The 20,136-nt window shown below is 41.2% G+C and overlaps 1 protein-coding gene across 1 annotated transcript in view; it reads left to right on the top strand.

Moving 5' to 3' along the window:
• INTS4 (integrator complex subunit 4) overlaps positions 1–20,136 on the top strand; it is a 96,012-nt gene that overhangs the window by 61,082 nt on the left and 14,794 nt on the right. Inside the window, exons 12-16 of the mRNA XM_004589854.4 lie at positions 2,844–2,986; positions 4,945–5,060; positions 8,763–8,896; positions 10,064–10,221; positions 17,691–17,784. Of these exons, the coding sequence (XP_004589911.2) occupies positions 2,844–2,986; positions 4,945–5,060; positions 8,763–8,896; positions 10,064–10,221; positions 17,691–17,784 (645 nt within the window). The remainder of the gene's footprint in view (positions 1–2,843; positions 2,987–4,944; positions 5,061–8,762; positions 8,897–10,063; positions 10,222–17,690; positions 17,785–20,136) is intronic.

Raw genomic sequence — 20,136 nt, 5'->3', positions numbered from 1 at the left:
AAGGATTTTGTATTTTGAAAGACAGTTAAGAGGACATATTAAAAACTATAGTTTGTGGACTTTATCTGAAATATTAAAGCAAACAAAACATGTGAATCAATCAGGAAACTGTAATACTGACTTGAATTTAACATTGAGAATGACTACATTTTTAGGCACAAAATATTTTTCTTTTTTTTATTACTTTTTAGGCATAATATTGGCTTTATAGTTTGCTGTATGATATTTTTATTGTTTAGAGTTGTTTATGAGTTAATTGTTTACCAGTGAAGTGCTGTAGTTTCTATGGTGTCTTTAATATTCTGCTTTGAAGGAATCTATAAAGGTACAGATAAACAAATAAATGCCGAGTTAATAGTTGTTCAAATTGAGGAATTTTTTTGTTCTACTTTTATTTATGTTTTAAATTGTTCGCATCAAAAGGTTTTTAGGGTCTGGTGTTGTGGCATAGTGAGTAATGCTGCTATCTGTGAGGTGGCCTGGAAAAGGCAGTGGAAGATGACCCAAGTACTTGGACATCTGTCAGCAACGTGGGGGACACAGGTGAAGCCCCTGGCTTGGCCCGGCCTAGCCCAAACTGTTGTAGCCACCTGGAAAATGAGATAGTGAATGGAAGATTTCTTTCTCTCCTTCTCTCACTGTAACTCTGACTTTCAAGTAGATAGTTGAATCTCTCTCTCTCCCCAATTTTTCAAAACTAAGAAAAAATGCTGTGAAGATGATAAGAGCAGAATAAATGTGTGGTGTCCATTTTATTTGCATAAATAAGTTATTGCTAACCATTTCTAATCACTTTATTGTATTTAGTAGGAGATATTGGGAGCAAAAAATATACCTCTCGATGGCATCTCTTACTATTCATTTGTGATTTTCTCAGTGCTAGCCCTGTAGACTTTACGGCATCTTTAAAACATGCAAACATTTTACATTAAGGCACCTGGACATTTGTGCATTTTGGTATGTGAAGGAAGTTCTAGAACCAATATCCAGTTATATGGAAAAGATGACTGATTTGTTGGATTGATTGATTAGGCCGATTTAAGGAAAGACAAAGAGAAAGATCTCCTGTCCTCTGGTTCACTTCCCAAGTGACTACAATGGCTGGAGCTGAGCCAATCTGAAGCCAGGAGCCAGGATCTTCTTCTGGATCTCCCACGAAGTATCCCAAGGCTTTAGGCTCTCCTTGACTACTCTCCCAGGCCACAAGCAGGGAGCTGGATGGGAAGTGGAGCATCTAGGACATGGACTGGCACCCACATGTGATCACGGTGTATGCAAGGCGAGGGTTTAGCCACTAGGCTACTGCACTGGGCCCAGCTGTGTTTTTCTCTTCCTCTTGGAATGAAACTTGGGAGACCGTGGATTTGATTTTAATCACTATTTTGCATCCCTGGTACCTGACACATACACATATACATTTACATGCTTGATGAATGTTTGAATGTTTAGTAAGTATTCAACGATGTTGAGTTTTTTTTAGCTAGAAAAATAAATGAATTCTTCAAGTTGCATCTCAGCTGTTGTCTCCTCTGAAGTCCTTTATTCTACAAGTATCTCTGAGGAGATTGAGTGTAAGTACTGTATTCCTATTTAGGAACAATAAAGTGATTGCTGCTCCTAGTCCTTGTGTGTATCTGTCTACCCTCTAGATGCTAAGTTTCTAGAGTGCAGAAATATGGCTACTCCGGATGCTATATACTTCTGTATCCTAACCCCAGCCATACAAATGTATTGCATTTCTAGGCTCTTCAGTATGGTTTTTCTGTCATGCATTAGTGCATCCCATCTGTGCTTCTTGGATTTCCTGCTGCATGTACTCCAGCCATCTGGTGAATTACCATGGACTTTTCCAGAACCAATGATAGCTTTAGTATTTCTGTGAGCCCTCCCCTTTTTTAAAAAAAAGATTTATTTTATTTTTATTAGAAAGTCAGATATACAGAGAGGAGGAGAGGCGTAGAGGAAATCTTCCATACAATGTTTTACTCCCCAAGCTACAATGGCCAGTGCTGTGCTAATCTGAAGCCAGGAGCCCAGAGCTTCTTCCAGGTCTCCCACTGGGTGCAGGGTCTCAAGGCTTTGGGCCATCCTCGACTGCTTTCCCAAGCCACAAGCAGGGAGTTGGATGGGAAGCGGGCTGCCGAGATTAGAACTGGCGCCCATATGGGATCCTGGAGCATTCAAGGTGAGGACTTTAGCCGCTAAGCTATTGCACTGGGCCCCTGTGAGTCTCCTTAATGTTCTTTCAGGCATGTGTAATCCTCCACATTTTTACTGCGCCTTGAAATATGTTTGGTATCCTTCCTTCTCACTTTGTCATGAGTGACTTAGAGGCCATTTGTATTCTTAACAGTTTACATGTGACCTGTTCCCAATAAAAACTTTCGGAATTGTTTTTGAATGATAGAGCAAATTGTTTTGAATAAAACTGTAAATTATGAATGTGTCCAGCTGTAGTTAAGGGACTTTGTGATAGTAAGTTACCATCTAATGCTTGTTTTTCCTGTGTAATGGGAAGTACAAACCAGGAATTCCAGAACCTGGGGTAGCTGCTCAGTTGAGGAATGCCGGTTCTAGCTTTCTTTTTTCTTTGTCCTTCTTAGGCTCTTAAACCTTCAACATCATGGTTGAGTTCCAGACAGAAAGAAAAAGATTAAAAAACAAAGGGATCAGAGCTGCTATGTCTGGTCCTTTTGCAGGAATGTCAGCCAGGAAACTTCCAACTGCTGTAATGAGAAGGTGGTTGGGGCGAAGGATGCTGCGTGGAGTCTGCTTTTGATCATCAGCATTGACTGCTATTACTCTTGCTATCTTGCTAACTTGGTGTTTTGTTTTGTTTTAAGGATTCATCCAGAGATATTAGAGAGGCTCTTCATGAACTCTTGTGCTGTACTAATGTTTCAACTAAAGAAGGGATTCATCTTGCACTGGTTGAACTGCTGAAAAACTTAGCCAAGTACCCTACTGATCGGGACTCCATATGGAAGTAAGGACCATCTGCCTCCCCAACTTACTGAATGTCATAGTGTGGTAAATAGTGGCATTATTGGGTGAATCATTACAGGTTGAGGATATGACCTTCCTTTGCCAATAATTTAGAAACCTGATTTAATCTAATAATGTTCTCAGGAATCTGATTCCTAAAATGGATTTCACAGTTTAGATTATTTATATTACTTATCACGTAGGAAATTTTAGGTGCTTGCTGTGTGCTGATGACTGTGCACCCAACACTGTGGTAGGTGTGAAAGGTGCAGAGGTGAATCAAATGGATCTCCTTTGTCTTCTAAATAATATTAAGTATTCCTTTCTCTATTTTACATTTTGTACAGGACTGCCAACATTTTCATGGAGATTAGATATAAGACAACACTTCATATACATTTGAAAATTCACAGTTTCACCATTAATCTTCTCTAGCTTTACTGATTATAATCTTACTGTTAACACTGTTGGTGAACCTTCATTTGAAGAACTACTTGTGCTCATGTAATATAAAATTCATGCTATGAGAATGGATGTTGTGGCATTTCAGGTTAAACCACTCCTGGGGACATTCTATCCCATATTGTAGTACTAATTCAATTCCTTCTGATCCAGCTTTTTAGTAGTGCACTCTGGGATTTGATAGACACTGGCTAAAGGTGGAGGGTGCATGCCACCTACGTGGAAAACATAGACAGAGTTCTAGATTCCTTGTTTTAACTGGCCTAGTACTTGCTGTTGGGGCACTTGGGGCCTGAATCCACGGTTGGAAGATTTTTCTCTGTCTCTAGAGTCTCTTTGCCTTTCAAGTAGATGAATACAAATAAGCATTTTTAAAACATGAGTGTTATGTTGTTCCACATTTTAAGCAAGCTTATATGGTGAGATCACTCCAACTGTAAATAGTTTATTGATTTTCAACATGATTTGTTACTAAAAGTAAAGAGCCTTCTGCTGCTGGTTGTTGTAACAAGTTAAGCTGCTATCTGACATTTGAGTGCTGGTTCAAGTCAGCTGCTCCATGTCTGATTCAGCTCCCAGTTGACATAGCCGAGAAAGCAGTAGAGGATGATCCAAATATGTGAACCCTTGATATACATGTGGGAGACATGAATGGCGTTCCAGTGTCCTGGCTTCAGCCAGGTCAGCCCTGGCCTTTGCAGTCATTTGGGTAGTGAACCAATAGATAGAGTATCTGTTCTATCGCTCCCTATTTCTCTGTAACTCTGACTTTCAAATAAGTAAGTATTTTTCTTAAAAAATAAGCAGATAAAAGTAGGAAGGCTGAGAGTTAAATATTTGGAAGACTTATTAAAAACAAAAAATGCAGGGCTGGTGCGATAGCCTAGTGGCTAAATCCTCATATTGCATCTGCCAGGATTCCATGTGGATGCTAGTTCGTGTCCCGGCTGTTCCACTTCCCTTCCAGCTCCCCTGCTTGTGGCCTGGGAAAACAGTAGAGGGTGGCCCAAAGCCTTGAGACCCTGCACCCGCATGGGAGATCTGGAAGATCTAGCTCCTGGCTTCAGATCGGCTCATCTCCAGCTGTTGTGGCTACTTTAAGAGTGAATCAGTGGACGGAAGATTTTTCTCTCTCTCCTCTCTGTAAAATATGCCTTTCTAATAAAAATAAATGAATCTTAAAAAAAAAAAAGAGCACTAAAACTACCAAGGGAATCTTTGATCTTGATTTGATTTTTCATATCTGTTTTTCTGTTTTGCCATTTCTTCATGAATATCTAATTCAGCCAATTCATCATAATACACTTAATTCTTTTCAAGGAGAATGTCATTTGTGGTGTAGGGGATTTTGTGAGCATGAAGACTTAGCAGGAACTATAGTTCTGAGGAGACACTGAATGTTGATTAATTATGCTTGATCTAAGTTTTCTGATTCCAATTCTCAGTCCTTTCTAAAGACTTTAGCAATTTCCTGATGTGTGTTCTTGTTTATTTCAGGTGCTTGAAGTTTCTGGGGAGCCGTCATCCAACCTTGGTACTTCCCTTGGTGCCAGAGCTCTTGAGCACCCACCCTTTTTTTGATACGGCTGAACCGGACATGGATGATCCAGCATGTATCCTTTGTGCTGACTTGGCAGGAACATTACTACAGTGTGGCTAGGGCGCCCTGCAGTTTGGTTTGTTTCCTTAGTTAAAAGAATGTGTCCTGAGGGAACCTCTGGTTTTTATTGTTAACTTATATATATTTTGTTTAAACAACAATTCATTCTTATAATTTAATACTACTAACTATTTTTGCTGGTGATTTAGTACTTACTGTATTTCTCACAATTGTTTTATGTTTGGTACATTTTATGACTGATCTAGACAGAGGTGTTATTCCCGGTTTATAGAGGAAGAACGTGAAGATAAGAGAGTTTAGGGGGTTTCTAAGAAGCGGATATGGATTCAAGGCCAGAAATCTCTGCTTTTAAAGCTATATGTATATTACTGTATCTTAGGTTGTATGTAATATCTGCAATCAGAGGGAGGTGATGGGCTAAACTGATTACATGGTTACTCTGCATCTGATAAAAGTTTAGTGAGCTTGTGATAGCCTTAGGCAGTGTCTCTTAGAATTGAATTTTTTCCAGTAGTGGTAGTGCATCTACATAAGTGTGTCCACATTCTCCCAGGGTTCTTTTGGATCCTTTTTTTAAAGATCATTTTTTTGTTTGTTTTTTGTTTTTCTTGTTTCTTTTTTTTTTTTATTCTATGAAACATCATTTTTATTTGAAATGCAGATTTACAGAGAGAAGGAGAGTCAGAGAGAGAGACTTTCTAGCCACTGGTTCACTCCCCAAATGGTCATTATGGACAGAGCTGAGCTGATGTAAAGCCAGGAGCTTAGAGCATCTTCCTGGTCTCCTGCTTGCATGCACAAGCCCAAGGACTTGAGCCATCCTCCACAGCTTTCCCAGGCCAGTAGCAGGGAGATGGGTCAGAAGTGGAGCAGCCGGCACACAAACTGGTCTCCTGTGTGATACTGTTGGTTCGAAGCAGAGGATCCGCCTGTTGAGCCATCATGCTGTTCTTATCTAAGGTTCTTTTGGATCAGTGAACAAATCCTCAGTTAACCAGAAAAGTGTTTAACGAAACACAAGAATTGACCAACATGTGGATGGTAAAGTCAGGTAAACATTATGTTCTATGATTTTGTTTATTTTCACAAAGCATTTGGAGAATTTTGCTAAACTGTTGTATTTTTTTTTTTTTAACTTTTCTGTTTGTTTGTGTAAAGGGCACACACAGATACACAACTCACACATGCAAAGATTTGTCATCCATTACTGTTTCTCCCTTCCCCTATGCCTGCAACACCTTTGGCTGGATCTTGCCAAATACAGCTTCTAGGATCAGTGTTTGCCAAAGGGTGACAGACGCCCAACTATGTGAGATACCACCTGCTGCTTTCCTGGGCTACAATTAGCAGGAAACTGGAACTGGGAGAGAAGCCAGTACTCAAACCTAGGCAGCCTGACATGGGAGGATTTTTTTTAAAGCTGTATAATTAATTTACTAACCAACCTCTAACTCCTTGTTTACCACTAAGAAAGACACATCCCAGAGTTTATCTCTCAAGGTGTAGTATAGCTATTTAAAATTCAGCTTCTCAGAGAGAGACTGGTTGTATATGTCTTATAATAATCTCTGAAGATATTTTGAAGTACCTGAAACTGAAGTGCTCTGAAGACTCATTCACATTTAAAACAAAGATGCTGCAGTTTTAGAAGCCCAAAGCAGGTGGTTTTCAGGGTAGTTGAATAATTCTGTTACTTAGGAGTTATAATTGACTGTAAGTAATGGAACTTGCTCTCAAATACAGCTTAAAGTAGATTGTTTTTTGAAGACTATGTACAGTAACTGAGGTAGTGATAAAGGGAAAGGCCAAGGGATGCAAGGGAGAGAGAAGAGAGGCAGAAAGACTACCAGCCATGTCTGAGCAGGCTAAGGCCAGGAGCTCCATCCGGGTCTCCCACATGGGTAACAGGCACCCAAGATGTGGGGTCATTTCTGGCTTTTCAGGCACATTGTCCGGAACCTAGATCGGAAGCAAAGCAGCCAGGACTCCTACCGGTACGTTGATATGGGATGCCAAAATCACAAGCTGTGATTTTGCACCACATTGCTGGCCCCACAAATTAAGATTTTAGCTTTTTCTAATGTCAGTGAATCTGGCAGTAAGCAATGAGGTGCTGCTGCATATTATAGCTGCACCGTATTATTCTTGGTAATGCACATTCCTGTTTTTTGTTCTATCCTGCTGTTTTTAGCTTTCCAGGATGGTTACTAGAGCACTGGTCGTCTAGGCAGCAGGTTAGAGAATAAAGGGAATAACATCCGTGTTTTATTAGTAAGGAAGAAGGAAAAGCTGGGTATTAGAAACTTGTAAAGGATTGGAAGGCCTACTTTTAATTCTTGATTTTACCCCCTTTATAAAAACAATGAACATAGAAAACCCAGAATGTAAAAAGAAAGTTTTAATACCTGAAGTTCTGATAGGTAGAGTGATCTGCTGTTAGTTTTTGATAATTTTGTTTTAAGTTAAAAAAAAATTTGGTGTATTTGAGAGGGAAAGTGATAGAGAATCAAAGAGGAGGAGATTTCTTCCATTTGCTGGCCCTTTCCCCACATGTCCATCGTAACGCCAAATACCAGGAGCCAGGAACCTGGGTTTCCCACGCAGGTGGCTGAGATCCAAGTACTCAGGCCAACATCTGCTCCCTTTCTAGAGACAGTAGCAAGAAGCTGGGTCTGAAGGGAGTAGCCAGGACTGGAGCCAGCATTCCTCTATGGGATTCAAGGATCCTAAGCAGTATCTTAATTCACTGTGCCACAACGCTTGCAACTTTCTCCTATTTTGTAATAATTTGGGGGATTTTGCTGCTCATTTTTATAATTTTGTTTCATCAATGAATATTGACAATAGCTATTTTTATATTCTCTAAATATTATAGAATCTACCTTATTCACTTTATATGAGAAAGAAAAAAATGTATGATAATAGTGTTATGAGTTCTTTGTATGTGTCATTTTTATTTGCTTTGTTTATTTCAAAGACTGTGTGACAGAGAAGAAATAGAGGAAAGGTGTTTTCTTCTGTTCTCTTTACAAATGGCCACAGCAGCCAGAGCTGGAGCAGGCTTGGAGCCGGGAACTCCAGCTGGGTCTCTCACAAGGACGAAAGGGGCCTAAGCATGTGGGTTATCTTCTACCATTTTCCCAGGAGCGTTAGCAGGAACCTGGGACATGAACTGGTGCCCTTATATGGGATGTGAGCATCATAAGAGGCAGCTCAGGCCCCTGTGCCGCAATGCTGGCTCCTGTGTCATTTTTATTCAGCATGGAACTATTAGGCAGTTTCTTGAATATAGCATTGATTTAGTCTATCTCTGATTCTATAACCAGGTGATGATGTGATATTAGTTTATTTACCCACAGTTAATGTTTTAATAGGAAATTACTGAAGAGAGACAAGGCTTCAACTGCTTGGCATCCTGTTACTTTTCACAGGCATTATATCATTTCATACTTTGATGCCATACATGCTACATGTGTTACGTTTCTATTTATTAGTCTTCTTGGTATTGTGAGCCATGATTTCTAGTTTAATAGAATGGGGAATTGTAGCTGAGTGTTTGAACTTGTATTTCTTTGATTATTAGAATATCGTAGTTCCTTTTAAGAGGATTGGGGAGTGGAAAGTAGAGGTGCCACGTTTTTGCCAAATTCAACCTGTTATGCTTCTGAGTTTACTTAACTAAGTGATTTGTCAGACATTGCAGTGTTGGTTCTTATTTTCAATGCTGCTAAAACCTGCCCGACAATGCCTGCACTCTTCTCCGATCATACCTTCAGGCACTATGCCTATCTCCGAGACAGTCTTTCTCACCTTGTTCCTGCCTTGAGGGTATGTTGAAAATATCTCATGTCCTTTCTTTGGTTTTGATTTTTGTTGCTCTGTGGTTAACATCAGAAAGCAGATTATTTGAATACAGTAAGGAAACTCACTCATTAGATTTTCTTTCTCTCTTGGATGATATCTTACTTTTTTTTTTTTTTTTTTTACTTTTTTTCTGTATCCTTTACCTTTTAAGAAGATGACATTAATGATAATAATTATTATTATTTTAATATAAAAGAGCCTGGAGCCTCCTCGGGGTCTCCCACATGGGTGCAGGGCCCCAAGGACCCGGGCTGTCCCTGACTGCCTTCCCAGGCCATAAGCAGGGAGTTGGATGGGAAGTAGGGCTGCCAGGACAGCTGCCTAAATGGGATCATGGTGCATGCAATGTGAGGGCTTTAGCCACTAGGCTACCGAGCCAGGCCCTTGATTTTTTTTTTAATTGTTTTCATTGGAAAGGCAGATTTATATAAAAAGGAGAGACAGAGCTCTCCAATTCTCTGGTTCACTACCAAATGGGTACAATGGCCAGAGGTGAACCGATTTGAAGCCAGGAGTCATGAACTTCTTCCTGGTCTCATGTTGATGCAGAGTCCCAAGGTCATAAGCAGGGAACTAGAAGGGAAGTGGAACAGTCAGGATATGAACCAGTGTCCATATGGGATCCTGGCACTTGGTAGCGGAGGCTTAGCTAATTGAGCCATCATGCTGGCCCCGGATATGGGTATCTTAACTTCCAGGATAATAAATAATCTATTTCAGGTAACCACTTAGAACAAGAATTATATTTATCTTCATATAAATCATTTTTTCAAGATGCAATCTAAGCTTCACTGGTGATAAATATTTTCACTTCCATGAAATAGAAAATAAAGCTTAATAATACAGCATCAGGTTAATTTTTAATCCCAAGTCTATGGTTAGCAACAAATAATGCACCATTTGTTTCTTTTTCTCCTGGCAACTTGCTGTGTTCGGTAAATTCATGTTTAAATTCACTCTGTCACTCTCCTGTCCTCTAAATTGTAGCACAGGAAGAGAAGAGTGATTTACCGCATCTCCTAGCCCTTTTCCTCTTAGCCCTGTTTGGTTTGCATTTTTTCGTGATTTTGTTGTGTTGCCACATGTTGAGCCAGAAAAGGTAATGGCACTGTAACCGCCATGTTTGCTTAGTTGCCAGGTAGAAAACTGGTGTCCTCAGCTATTTCCCCAAGCATCGCTCCTCAGGAGGATCCTTCCCAGCAGTTCCTGCAGCAGAGCCTGGAAAGAGTGTACAGTCTGCAGCACCTGGATCCCCAGGGGGCCCAGGAGCTGCTGGAGCTCACCATCCGGTAAGAGGGCTGCTCATGCTCTGCTTGAATGGCTTTCAATGCTGGTGTTGCTTATTCCACTTGATTTTCTGACTTTTAGCCTGCTTTCCCACTTGGCTTTATTAACTGTTTCCATTTGGGTCAGATTGTGGTTTCAATGTATTTATTTTTTTTAAGCTCTAACTAATGCAAAATTGGAATAGTTACAAAGAAGTTGTTTTGAAATTTCCTTTCTTGTATATGAGTTAGGATGGGTGACAGAAATACAAGTTGATAGTAATTTACTAGGAGGAAATTTAATTATCTTTTGTAGGCAGGACAAGGCTGAAATGACCTTTGTAAATGTACGCTTGTTCTTGCTTGTGTCTTCATTTTCTGCATTAATTGGTTTTTGTCTAACCTTCCAAAATCTAATTTCTTATATATTCCAGCATGCGGAAAAAAGGCAAGAGCAAGAGAAAGGGCTCATTTCCATTCCCACCCCCTTGTAAAGATCATTCCAAATGTTGCACAGTCTAATTTTACTTGTATTTCATTGACTAGAGTCTTAAGTCACATTCAGTCTTTATTTTGGGTATGAATGTCTGGTTAACATTTAATGACTTCCTCAGGATGATACTGGGAAATAACCAATAAGTTCTGTCAATCATCTGTTAAAATGATCTGAATTCTATGAAAAGAATTGGAATCCATTTTCCTTTAGCAAAAGCGATATTGCTTGTTTCTTTTTTATGATTTATTCATTTATTTGAAATACAGTTCCAGTGAGAGACACAGAAAGAAAGATCTGACAGCTGCTTCCCTTTTCATATGGCTAAAATGGTCCAAATCCAGGAGTCAGGAGCTTCTTCCAAGTCTCCCACATGGGTTCAAGGATCCAAGGACTTGAGCCATTCTATGCTGCTTTTTTCAAACACTTTGGCAAGGAGCTAGATTGAAAATGGTGCAGCTAGGTGAATTGAGTAGGGCTGGCTCATGGACGCCCTGGTATGCGCGAAACCTGGCATTGGGAGAGGTTCTGATGGAGGAGCTTGGGCAACTCCTCTGGCAGGACACAGTCCCTGCAGGTAAGCACAAGAAGCATGATAGGAAACAGTCCAGAACAGACCATGGGAAGGTTCCCACTGGCATACATTTGGCATGGGTTGGGGGCAGACCAGGCTGAACTAGTTCACATCACCCACTGGCAAATCCGAGCACCAGAAAAGAGTGTGGGTCAAGCCAGGTTTGGTTGCAACAAAAACCAGTGTATAATATGGATTGCCAAGGTGAAGTGACCTATACCGGATGTGACTGCAGAGCCCAACTAGTACATGTGAGAACCAGGGAGGGAGGGGGTGGAGCCAGCAGGGGGATCATTGGGGGTGATCCCATGCTGGACAGCTACTCCCACTGGAGAGTGAGCTGGTGCTCTGGCCAGCAGAGCCAGTAACGTGGACAGGGAGAGGATCTGGGGATGAAGCACCGATAGGAGACCAGTGATGGTAGAAGTCTCTGCAAAGTCTATTTCTTCTTCACCTCTCCTTATATACTCTTCCCCCACATCCTCATTTAGCAGGATATTAGATACAGATGAGTCCAATTAGTCTAGGTGTTTTTAGGCACAAGCCCAGTTCCTGTTCCTCCCATCATGTGGGAGACCAAGAGGAAGAGCCTGGCACCAAGCTGCTGCTTTTCCCGGACCATAAGCAGGAAGCTGGATTGGCAGTGGAGCAGTCAGGACATGATCTGGCACCCAAATGGGATGTTGTCTTTCAGAAAATGGGTATACAGACTATACAATAATGCCATTCCCAATTAAATTACTTTAGAATTGTTCTGTAATAAAGTTGTAATTGGGGTGTAAAACAGCTGGTTTTTTTTTTATTAAATTTATTCATTAATTACATTGTGTTGTAATTGCAAAGAATCTGGGATTCTCCCCCCACCCTCCCCCATAACCATAGTTCAAGCTCATAAAACAGCTGTTTTTGAAGTGAAATTGTTGGAGCTTCATTTTTGGAATCAGTACACTTCTTATGGGACTTGATTTATATACTAACTCTAAGGAATATAGAATTCCATGCTTGAATTCTTCAAAATCCTGTTTTGTTGTTTAGCTTTTTTAAGAGAAGTAGTACAGAGACAAGAGACAAGATCTTTTGGTTCATTCCCCAAGTGGTTGCAATGGCCAGAGCTGAGCAGATCCCAAGCCAGGAGTTTCTTCTGGGTCTCCCATGTGGGTGCAGCAACCTAAGGCCTTGGGCCATCCTCCACTGTTTTCCCAGGCTACCATCAGGGAACTGAATGGGAAGTGGAGCAACCAGGACATGAACCAGCACCACACTAGGCTATTGCACCGGGCCCTGTTCAGTTTTGTGTATTTGTTTTAAAGATTTATCTATTTTTGTTGGAAAGGCAGACATATAGAGAGGAGGAAACAGAGAGGAAGATTTGTCCTGTAGTTCACTCCCCAAGTGGCTATAGCAGCTGGAGCTGAGCCAATCTGAAGCCAGGAGCCTGGAGCTTCTTCCAAGTTTCCCACGTAAGTGTGGTGTCCCAAGGCTTTGGACCTGCCTTGACTGCTTTCCCAGGCCACAAGCAGGGAGCTGGATGAGAAGCGGGGCCCCTATGGGATCCTGGTGCATTCAAGGTGAGGACTTTAGCTGCTAGGCCATCGTGCCGGGCCCTGTTGTTCAGTTTTTAATGTCATTAAAGAACAGCACCAGTTTTGTTGCCTGGGAAGTAATTAAAGTGGTATAAATGAGTGCTTGTGGGCCCCGGGTGAATATAGCTTCTTAAAAAACATCCCCTGACTTTGCACTATTTTACTTTTCGGACAATCCTTTTTGTTTCACCAAGCTGCTATAAGAGAGTAGATTACCACTTACAAATTTAATGCTTTAAGATTATGAGAGGTTGAAGGTATCAATAAATAACATTTTATTTACTCAGTTTTTCTTCCTGTGTTTCACAAATTAATAAAATGTACCAGTTCAGCCTATTATATAAATAAAACAAACTCACAATATGTATAAATGTGTTTTCTTCTACTATTATCAAAATAATTTTTTTCATCATGAACTCAGGATTACTAAAGTGTCTATTCTTAGGAGGGTTTTATAACCAATATATCTGGTTTTATGTTATTTAAAAGGTGTTTATTTTCTTTCTGTTTTGGGAGGCAGAGAGAGAGAGGCAGACAGATGGAGAGAGATCCTATGCTCAGTGGTTCACTCCCACCTCAACCAGAGCTGAAGCCTAGAGCTCGATCCGCATCCGTCAGTGGAGGAGCCTGGTCTTGACTCAGGCATGGAGAATGGGCTCCCCATGTGGTGGCCTCACCACCAAGCCAAACACATGGGCCTCAGTCTGGTTTTGAGTTCATTGTGATCTCATCTGTTCTGAATGTAGTTTATAAATAATGAAGAGTCTTAGGATTAATAGATGAAGAACAGCATGACAGAGTTTTGTAAGGATTTATTTATTTTTATTTGAAAGGCAGATTATACAGAAAGGGGAGAAATAAAGTTATCTATCCACTGGTTCATTCCCAAAAGGTCTTGGTGGCCAGAGCTGAGCTGATTGGAAACTCGAACCCAAGAGCTTCTTCCTGGTTTTCCACGAGGTTGCAGGGTCTCAAGGGTTTGGGCCATCCTCTACTGCTTTCCCAGGCCACAAGCAGGGAGCTGGAAGGGAAGTGGAGCAGCTGCGACAGGAACCAATGCCCATATAGAGGATTAGCACGCTGAGCCACTGGGCCATGTGAATATGATATATGTAAAACAAATCATCTTAGAGTCAACAGACCTGGCTTGTATTTTGTTTTTGCCACTTATTCTGTGACTTGTTATAAACTACTGAAACTTTGTCCTTCAGTTCTGTACTCAGTGAAATGTGATTAATTACAATTCATGTTGTGAAGATCAAATGAGCTCAAATTAGAGATATGTACACGGTAAGTACAGTGCACATAGAAGATGCTGTTTGTACCATTCTCATTGAAGAAGCTGAGGTCTTCGGATGTTTGTTTACACTGAAGCTTCCTAATGGCACAGAGTGGTACAGAGAAAACACTGGCACATGGAGGACTGTTCCCAGGGCTATGAAGTTTCCATTTTGATTTGCCTAGTATTTCAGATTTCCCATCTCTAATTGGAATGGATGACTTCTTTTTCTGTGTAATTCAGAGCAGTTGCTGCAATGCAGAGACAGGAAAATAACCCAATACCTGAGGGGAGTTACACATGTCAGTGTTTGATTTCTAAATGTTTGTCTGTTTTTTATTTTCTAACTGCTTGGAGGATCATTAATGTTTTTTAAAGATTTATTTATTTTTATTGGAAAGGCAGATTTACAGAGAGAAGAAGAGACGGAGAGAAAGTTCTTCCATTCATACTTCTCTTCTGCTGGAGCTGAGCCAGTCAAAGCCAGGAACTTCTTCTTTGTTTCCCACAGGTGCAGGGTCTCAGGGACTTGGTCCACTCTCCACTGCTTTCCCAGGTTATATAGGAAGTGGAGCAGCTGGGATGCGAACTGGCACTCATTGGGGATGTCATACTTGGAAGTGGATGACTAGCCAACTGAACCATTGCTCTGGGCCCATCTACTTGTTTATTTATTTATGTTCATCTACTTGAATGTCATAGTAATACACACACACACACACACACACACACACACACACACACCCCTCTGCTTCACTCCCTGAAGCCCAGAATAGGCAGGCCTGTATCAAGGTGAAGCCAGAAGCCTGGAACCTCATTTTGGTTTTCCACATGGGTTGCAGATGCCCAAGCACTTGAACCATCATCTGCTGCCTGCCGGGAGGTTTGAGCTGGGAACCAAATCCGAAACAGAATAGCTGGGATTGGATTTGGCACTCCAATATGGGATGCAGGTGTCCCACACAGAAGCTTAATTCACTGTGTCACAAGGTCTGCTCCAGGTCAGCATTCTCTTTAACTGTAATGGAAGGCAGGATCTTCCTGGAAAATGGAATGCTTCAGAAATAGAATAGTTCAGGGCTGTTTCTTTTAAAAGAGACACCAGAGAAGTGAAAGGGGGAGACCAGCTTGCGAACACACACACAGTTTTCAGCTGTTAGTAGCTCAGGGTCTTGTCTTTAGTTGTGTTGGATTCCCATGAGTGAGTAGCTCTTCAGGACAGACTGAAGCCACTCAATTTCACCAGAGAGAGAACATACGCCATAGTCCGAATTTTCCCTGTCCTTTTGGGAATGACTTACTCTATGCGCCTTGTGGGCACAGTAACACCAAGTCATTATAGTGATATGAAACCCCACAGGAGCCAGGCAGCATTGCTAACAGAAAATAATCAGCTGAGCATGATGAGGTTAGACGGAGCATTTAGTCCGGTGGTCAGGTTGCCCAGGCTTCTGTGAAACCTAATATGTTTTGCCTGAAACAGCCTCCTTAGAGACCCAAGATTCTGGTTTCCCACAATTATAGTTTGTATGCAGCATTTTGATGTTTCTATGAAAAATAGTGAAGTTTTCTGTGAATTGTGAAATGGATTGTTAGGTATTGTACATACACATGCATGCACACACAGACGCATGAGAAAAGAGCAGTACTTGTTGCAGATGCACAGCATAACTAGAAGAACTGGGGTGCCATACAACAGACTTGGAGGGCAGGCACAAGTATAAGAAGCACTAATTTGATTATCTTCTATCTTTTGAATTTTGTATCTTATATGTATAGTTCTGTACCTTGGGAATTTGTTACCTATTCAAAAAGTAAAGTTTTAAATCACTAATAATTCTGTAAAACCCCCAGCATAATTAGTTTTGTGCCCCTTTCTAATATCTTGTCCTCAGACAGGTGTGTTTTACATGGATGCAGTCGTTTTGTACATATGGGTGCTGATTCATGTCCCAGCCGCTCCACTTCCCTTCCAGCTCCTTGCCTGTGGCCTGGGAAAGCAGTGGAGGACGGCCCAAGTGCTTGGGACCCTGCATCCACATGGGACATGCAGAAGAAGCTCCTGGCTCCTGGCTTTGGACTAACTCAGCTCCCAGCCATTGCAGCCACTTGGAGAATGAACCAGCATATGGAAAATCTTTCTCTCTTCTTTCTGTAAATCTGACTTTCCAATAAAAAAAATTGTTTTTAACATTTGTTTGTTTTTATTGGAAAGTCAGATTTACAGAGAGGAGGAGAGACAGAGAGGAAGATCTTCTGTCTGATGATTCACTCCCCAAGTGAGCACAACAACCGGTGCTGTGCCGATCGAAAGCCAGGAACCAGGAACCTCCTCCAGGTCTCCCACACAGGTGCAGGTTCCCAAGGCTTTGGGCCATCCTTCACTGCTTTCCCAGGCCACAAGCAGGGAGCTGGATGGGAAGTGGAGCTTTTGGGATTGGAACCGGTGCCCATATGGGATCCTGGTGCATTCAAGAAGAGGACTTCAGCCGCTAGGCCACCACACCAGGCCAAATAAATCTTAAAATTTTTTTCTTGTGGCCTAGCGGCTAAAGTCCTAACCTTGAACCGGGACCAGAATCCGTGCCGATATAGGATCCTGGCACGTTCAAGGTTAGGACTTCAGCCGCTAGGCCACAAGAAAAAAATTTTAAGATTTATTTGGCCCGGTGTGGTGGCCTAGCGGCTGAAGTCCTCTTCTTGAATGCACCAGGATCCCATATGGGCACCGGTTCCAATCCCAAAAGCTCCACTTCCCATCCAGCTCCCTGCTTGTGGCCTGGGAAAGCAGTCAAGGATGGCCCAAAGCCTTGGGACCCTGCACACACGTGGAAGACCTGGAGGAAGTTCTTGGCTCCTGGTTTCGGATCGGCACAGCTCTGGCCGTTCGGTTGCTTGGGGAGTGAATCATCGGATGGAAGATCTTTGTGTCTCCTCCTCCCTATATATCTGAGTTTCCAATCAAAATAAATAAAGCTTAATTTTTTTTCTTGGAAAAAACATTTTGGTGATTATGTAAGAAGCTTGGACAACATAATTAGTAAAAGGCATTAAAAAGCATGTATGAAGCCACCTTACTGTATTTTTTTCTTAAGTATAGTTTTACCTAGTTGAGATCTTATATTATCTTTTCTAGTAGCTTTAATATATTTTCGACTGGCTGCCATAGCTTGACATCCTTGACCATTACATAGTTAATAGTTACTGAGTTGTTATTGTAATAATTCACGTGCAAATCAAAATTATGAGTCATAAACATTTAATTTCTGTTGAATATTTCCTTTTGACTGACTTCTCAATGTAAAGCTAATGAAAATAATTTATCATCTATACAATGCAATTTTTATAAATGCAATTTTTCCTTCTAAAATACTGCATCAGCTTAAACTGCCATCATAGTGTGAGTGAACCAGTTTCATTGTAGCCATTCCAGTATTTTTTTGTTGCCATTTAATGACCTGTGTGCAATTTACCAGATGTAAAGTGAGAAAATGCTTTACACTTGCTCTTCTAAGTTAATGTCACGCTTATCCTGTGTTTGGCCTGGGATTTTGTTTCCTCTAGGGATGTGCAGAGACTTGGGGAACTTCAGTCTGAATTGGCAGGAGTGGCTGACTTTTCTGCTACCTATCTTCGATGTCAACTGCTCCTCATCAAGGTTAGTTTGATTATTTTGGTGATACTAAGAATCTACTTTAATAATTCTACTAGTGTTTGAAGTCATAAGCATAGAATTTTCTGGTCTTATGCAACCATTGAGCAGTAATGGAGAAATTATACTCTGTAGTGTAGTTGTATTTATCTCTAATTAAAGAAAGAGTACCTGATACAGACATTTGATTTTTCAACTTTTTAGAGATTCTTTTTGTTATTATGTAATTAAAGCAGGTTGGGTTTTCATTTTAATTAGAATCCTAAGGATTTGAACTGTTCTATATAATTTGATTAGCAGCAGACTTTTGTACTATTTTCTTGAATGTTTTTTCACTGTGTCAAAGTTAAAAGGTTGGTTTCATTATTTTGGGTTTTTTTTAGTTTCATTATTCTTAAAGGGGCTAAGTTGCCAACCTTTTGTAGTAAGTAGGTTATACACAAGCACAGATACTGAGTAATATAGAGTTGGTATTCAAGAAGCTATTTAGATTTGCTTTGGTAAAAACTGATTAAACTTGTTCAGTAGATTTCAGTTTCCACAGCAGAATTTTGCTGTAAATCCGCTGCAGATTTAGGAAAGCTCTTCTTACTTGATGAACCTTTGAAGATTCCTGGTTGTTGAAATGATTAATGGTATTTGACCAAAGTCAAAATAAATGCAGGAGCCAGAAATTACATTCCCTTTTAAGAGTAGGAGATTGTGCTAAATGTTACACTTGAGGTCTGTGTACCTGTTTGAATTGATGGTGGTTGTGTGCACTGATGTGGGTTGGAAATGAAACAGCTTTTATTAGGCTAGATTGTCTTAAGAGTAACTGCTGCCATAGGCATGATAGGAAGAATTTCTACCACCTTCCAGTGTTCTTTTTTTTTTCTCCGTTCTGAAGCTGTTTAGCTTTTCATAGTTGTTTGAAATAGGGCTAATAGAAACTCTATTCTTGGGTGGTGTAAGCCTTGGTATGAAGCAATGTGAGGCCCAGTAGCTGTGCTGTACTAAGAACTGAAAATGTTGTGCTTTCCTCATGTGGCTAATTTTCTTCCCTATGGATGTTCAAGGTGCCCTTTGAAAGAATTCACTTTTTTATAGTTGGAAAAGATGAGAGAGGAAAAATGAGGGGATTGATCCTAAAAGGAATATGAAACTATATTAATTATTACTATAAACTCATTAATAATTTCTTTCTTTCTAATTTAGTTATTTAATTGTAAGAGTTTTAGAAAGAGAGACAGAGAGATGTTCCATCTGCTGCTCCAGTCCCTATGTTGCTGAGCCAGGCCAGAGCCAGGAGCCAGGAGCCTACTCTGGGTCTCTCACATGGGTGCAGGGACATTCTCAGGCACACTGGGAGGGTGCTGGAGTAGAGGTGTAGTATCAGAGACATAATCATCCCATATGGGAGGCCAGCATCCTAGGAATTGGGTTTATCCACTACACCACCACATCAGTCCCCTCAGTAATTTCACAAGTGTTCTGTGGTGAAATGATAACAATATTTCCACAGACTCACTCTCCAAATGGCCTCAACAGTTGTGTCTGGGCCATGTTGCAGCCAGTAGCCAGGAACTAGGTCTGACACATGCATGGCGGGGGCTCAAGGAGTTGGCTCATCTTTTGTTGTTTTTCCAGCTGCATTAGCAGATGGCTGGATTGGAAGCAAGTGAGCAACTGAGATTTTGTCCGGCACTCGATGTGGGATGCTGGTATCACAAGGTTGGCTTAATTTGCTATGCCATAATTCTGACCCTAGTGTAGATTTTCTGTAGTATCATTCAATAACAATTAAGTGTGTCATTAATGGGCCCAGCGGCGTGGCCTAGCAGCTAAAGTCCTCACGTTGAATGCCCTGGGATCTCATGTGGGCGCCGTTTCTAATCCCGGCAGCTCCACTTCCCATCCAGCTCCCTGCTTGTGGCCTGGGAAAGCAGTCGAGGACGGCCCAATGCATTGGGACCCTGCACCCGTGTGGGAGACCCGGAAGAGGTTCCTGGTTCCTGGCTTCGGATTGGCGCGCACTGGCCCATTGCGGCTCACTTGGGGAGTGAATCATCGGACGGAAGATCTTCCTCTCTGTCTCTCCTCCTCTGTGTATATCTGGCTGTAATAAAATGAATAAATCTTTTAAAAAAATAATCTGTCATTAGTGCGAGAAAATAGAAGAGCTATAGCAGATAGTTAGAGGAGAGATGGGTAAGTTAGGAGAGATTTGGAAGCAGAATTTCTGGATTTTAGTGAAAGTTTTGAGTGTAGAGTGACTGAGAGAGGAGGAATCTAGGAAGGCTGTGCTTGTTTGGGTTTGCTGGCAAGGCGACAGGGCAGCCAAGCAGAGAAGCATAGTCAGGAGGAAAACTTTGGGTG

The sequence above is a fragment of the Ochotona princeps genome, chromosome 4, assembly GCF_030435755.1.
Source record: "Ochotona princeps isolate mOchPri1 chromosome 4, mOchPri1.hap1, whole genome shotgun sequence".
Classification (NCBI taxonomy): domain Eukaryota; kingdom Metazoa; phylum Chordata; class Mammalia; order Lagomorpha; family Ochotonidae; genus Ochotona; species Ochotona princeps.
This window is presented reverse-complemented; position numbering and strand designations above follow the sequence as displayed.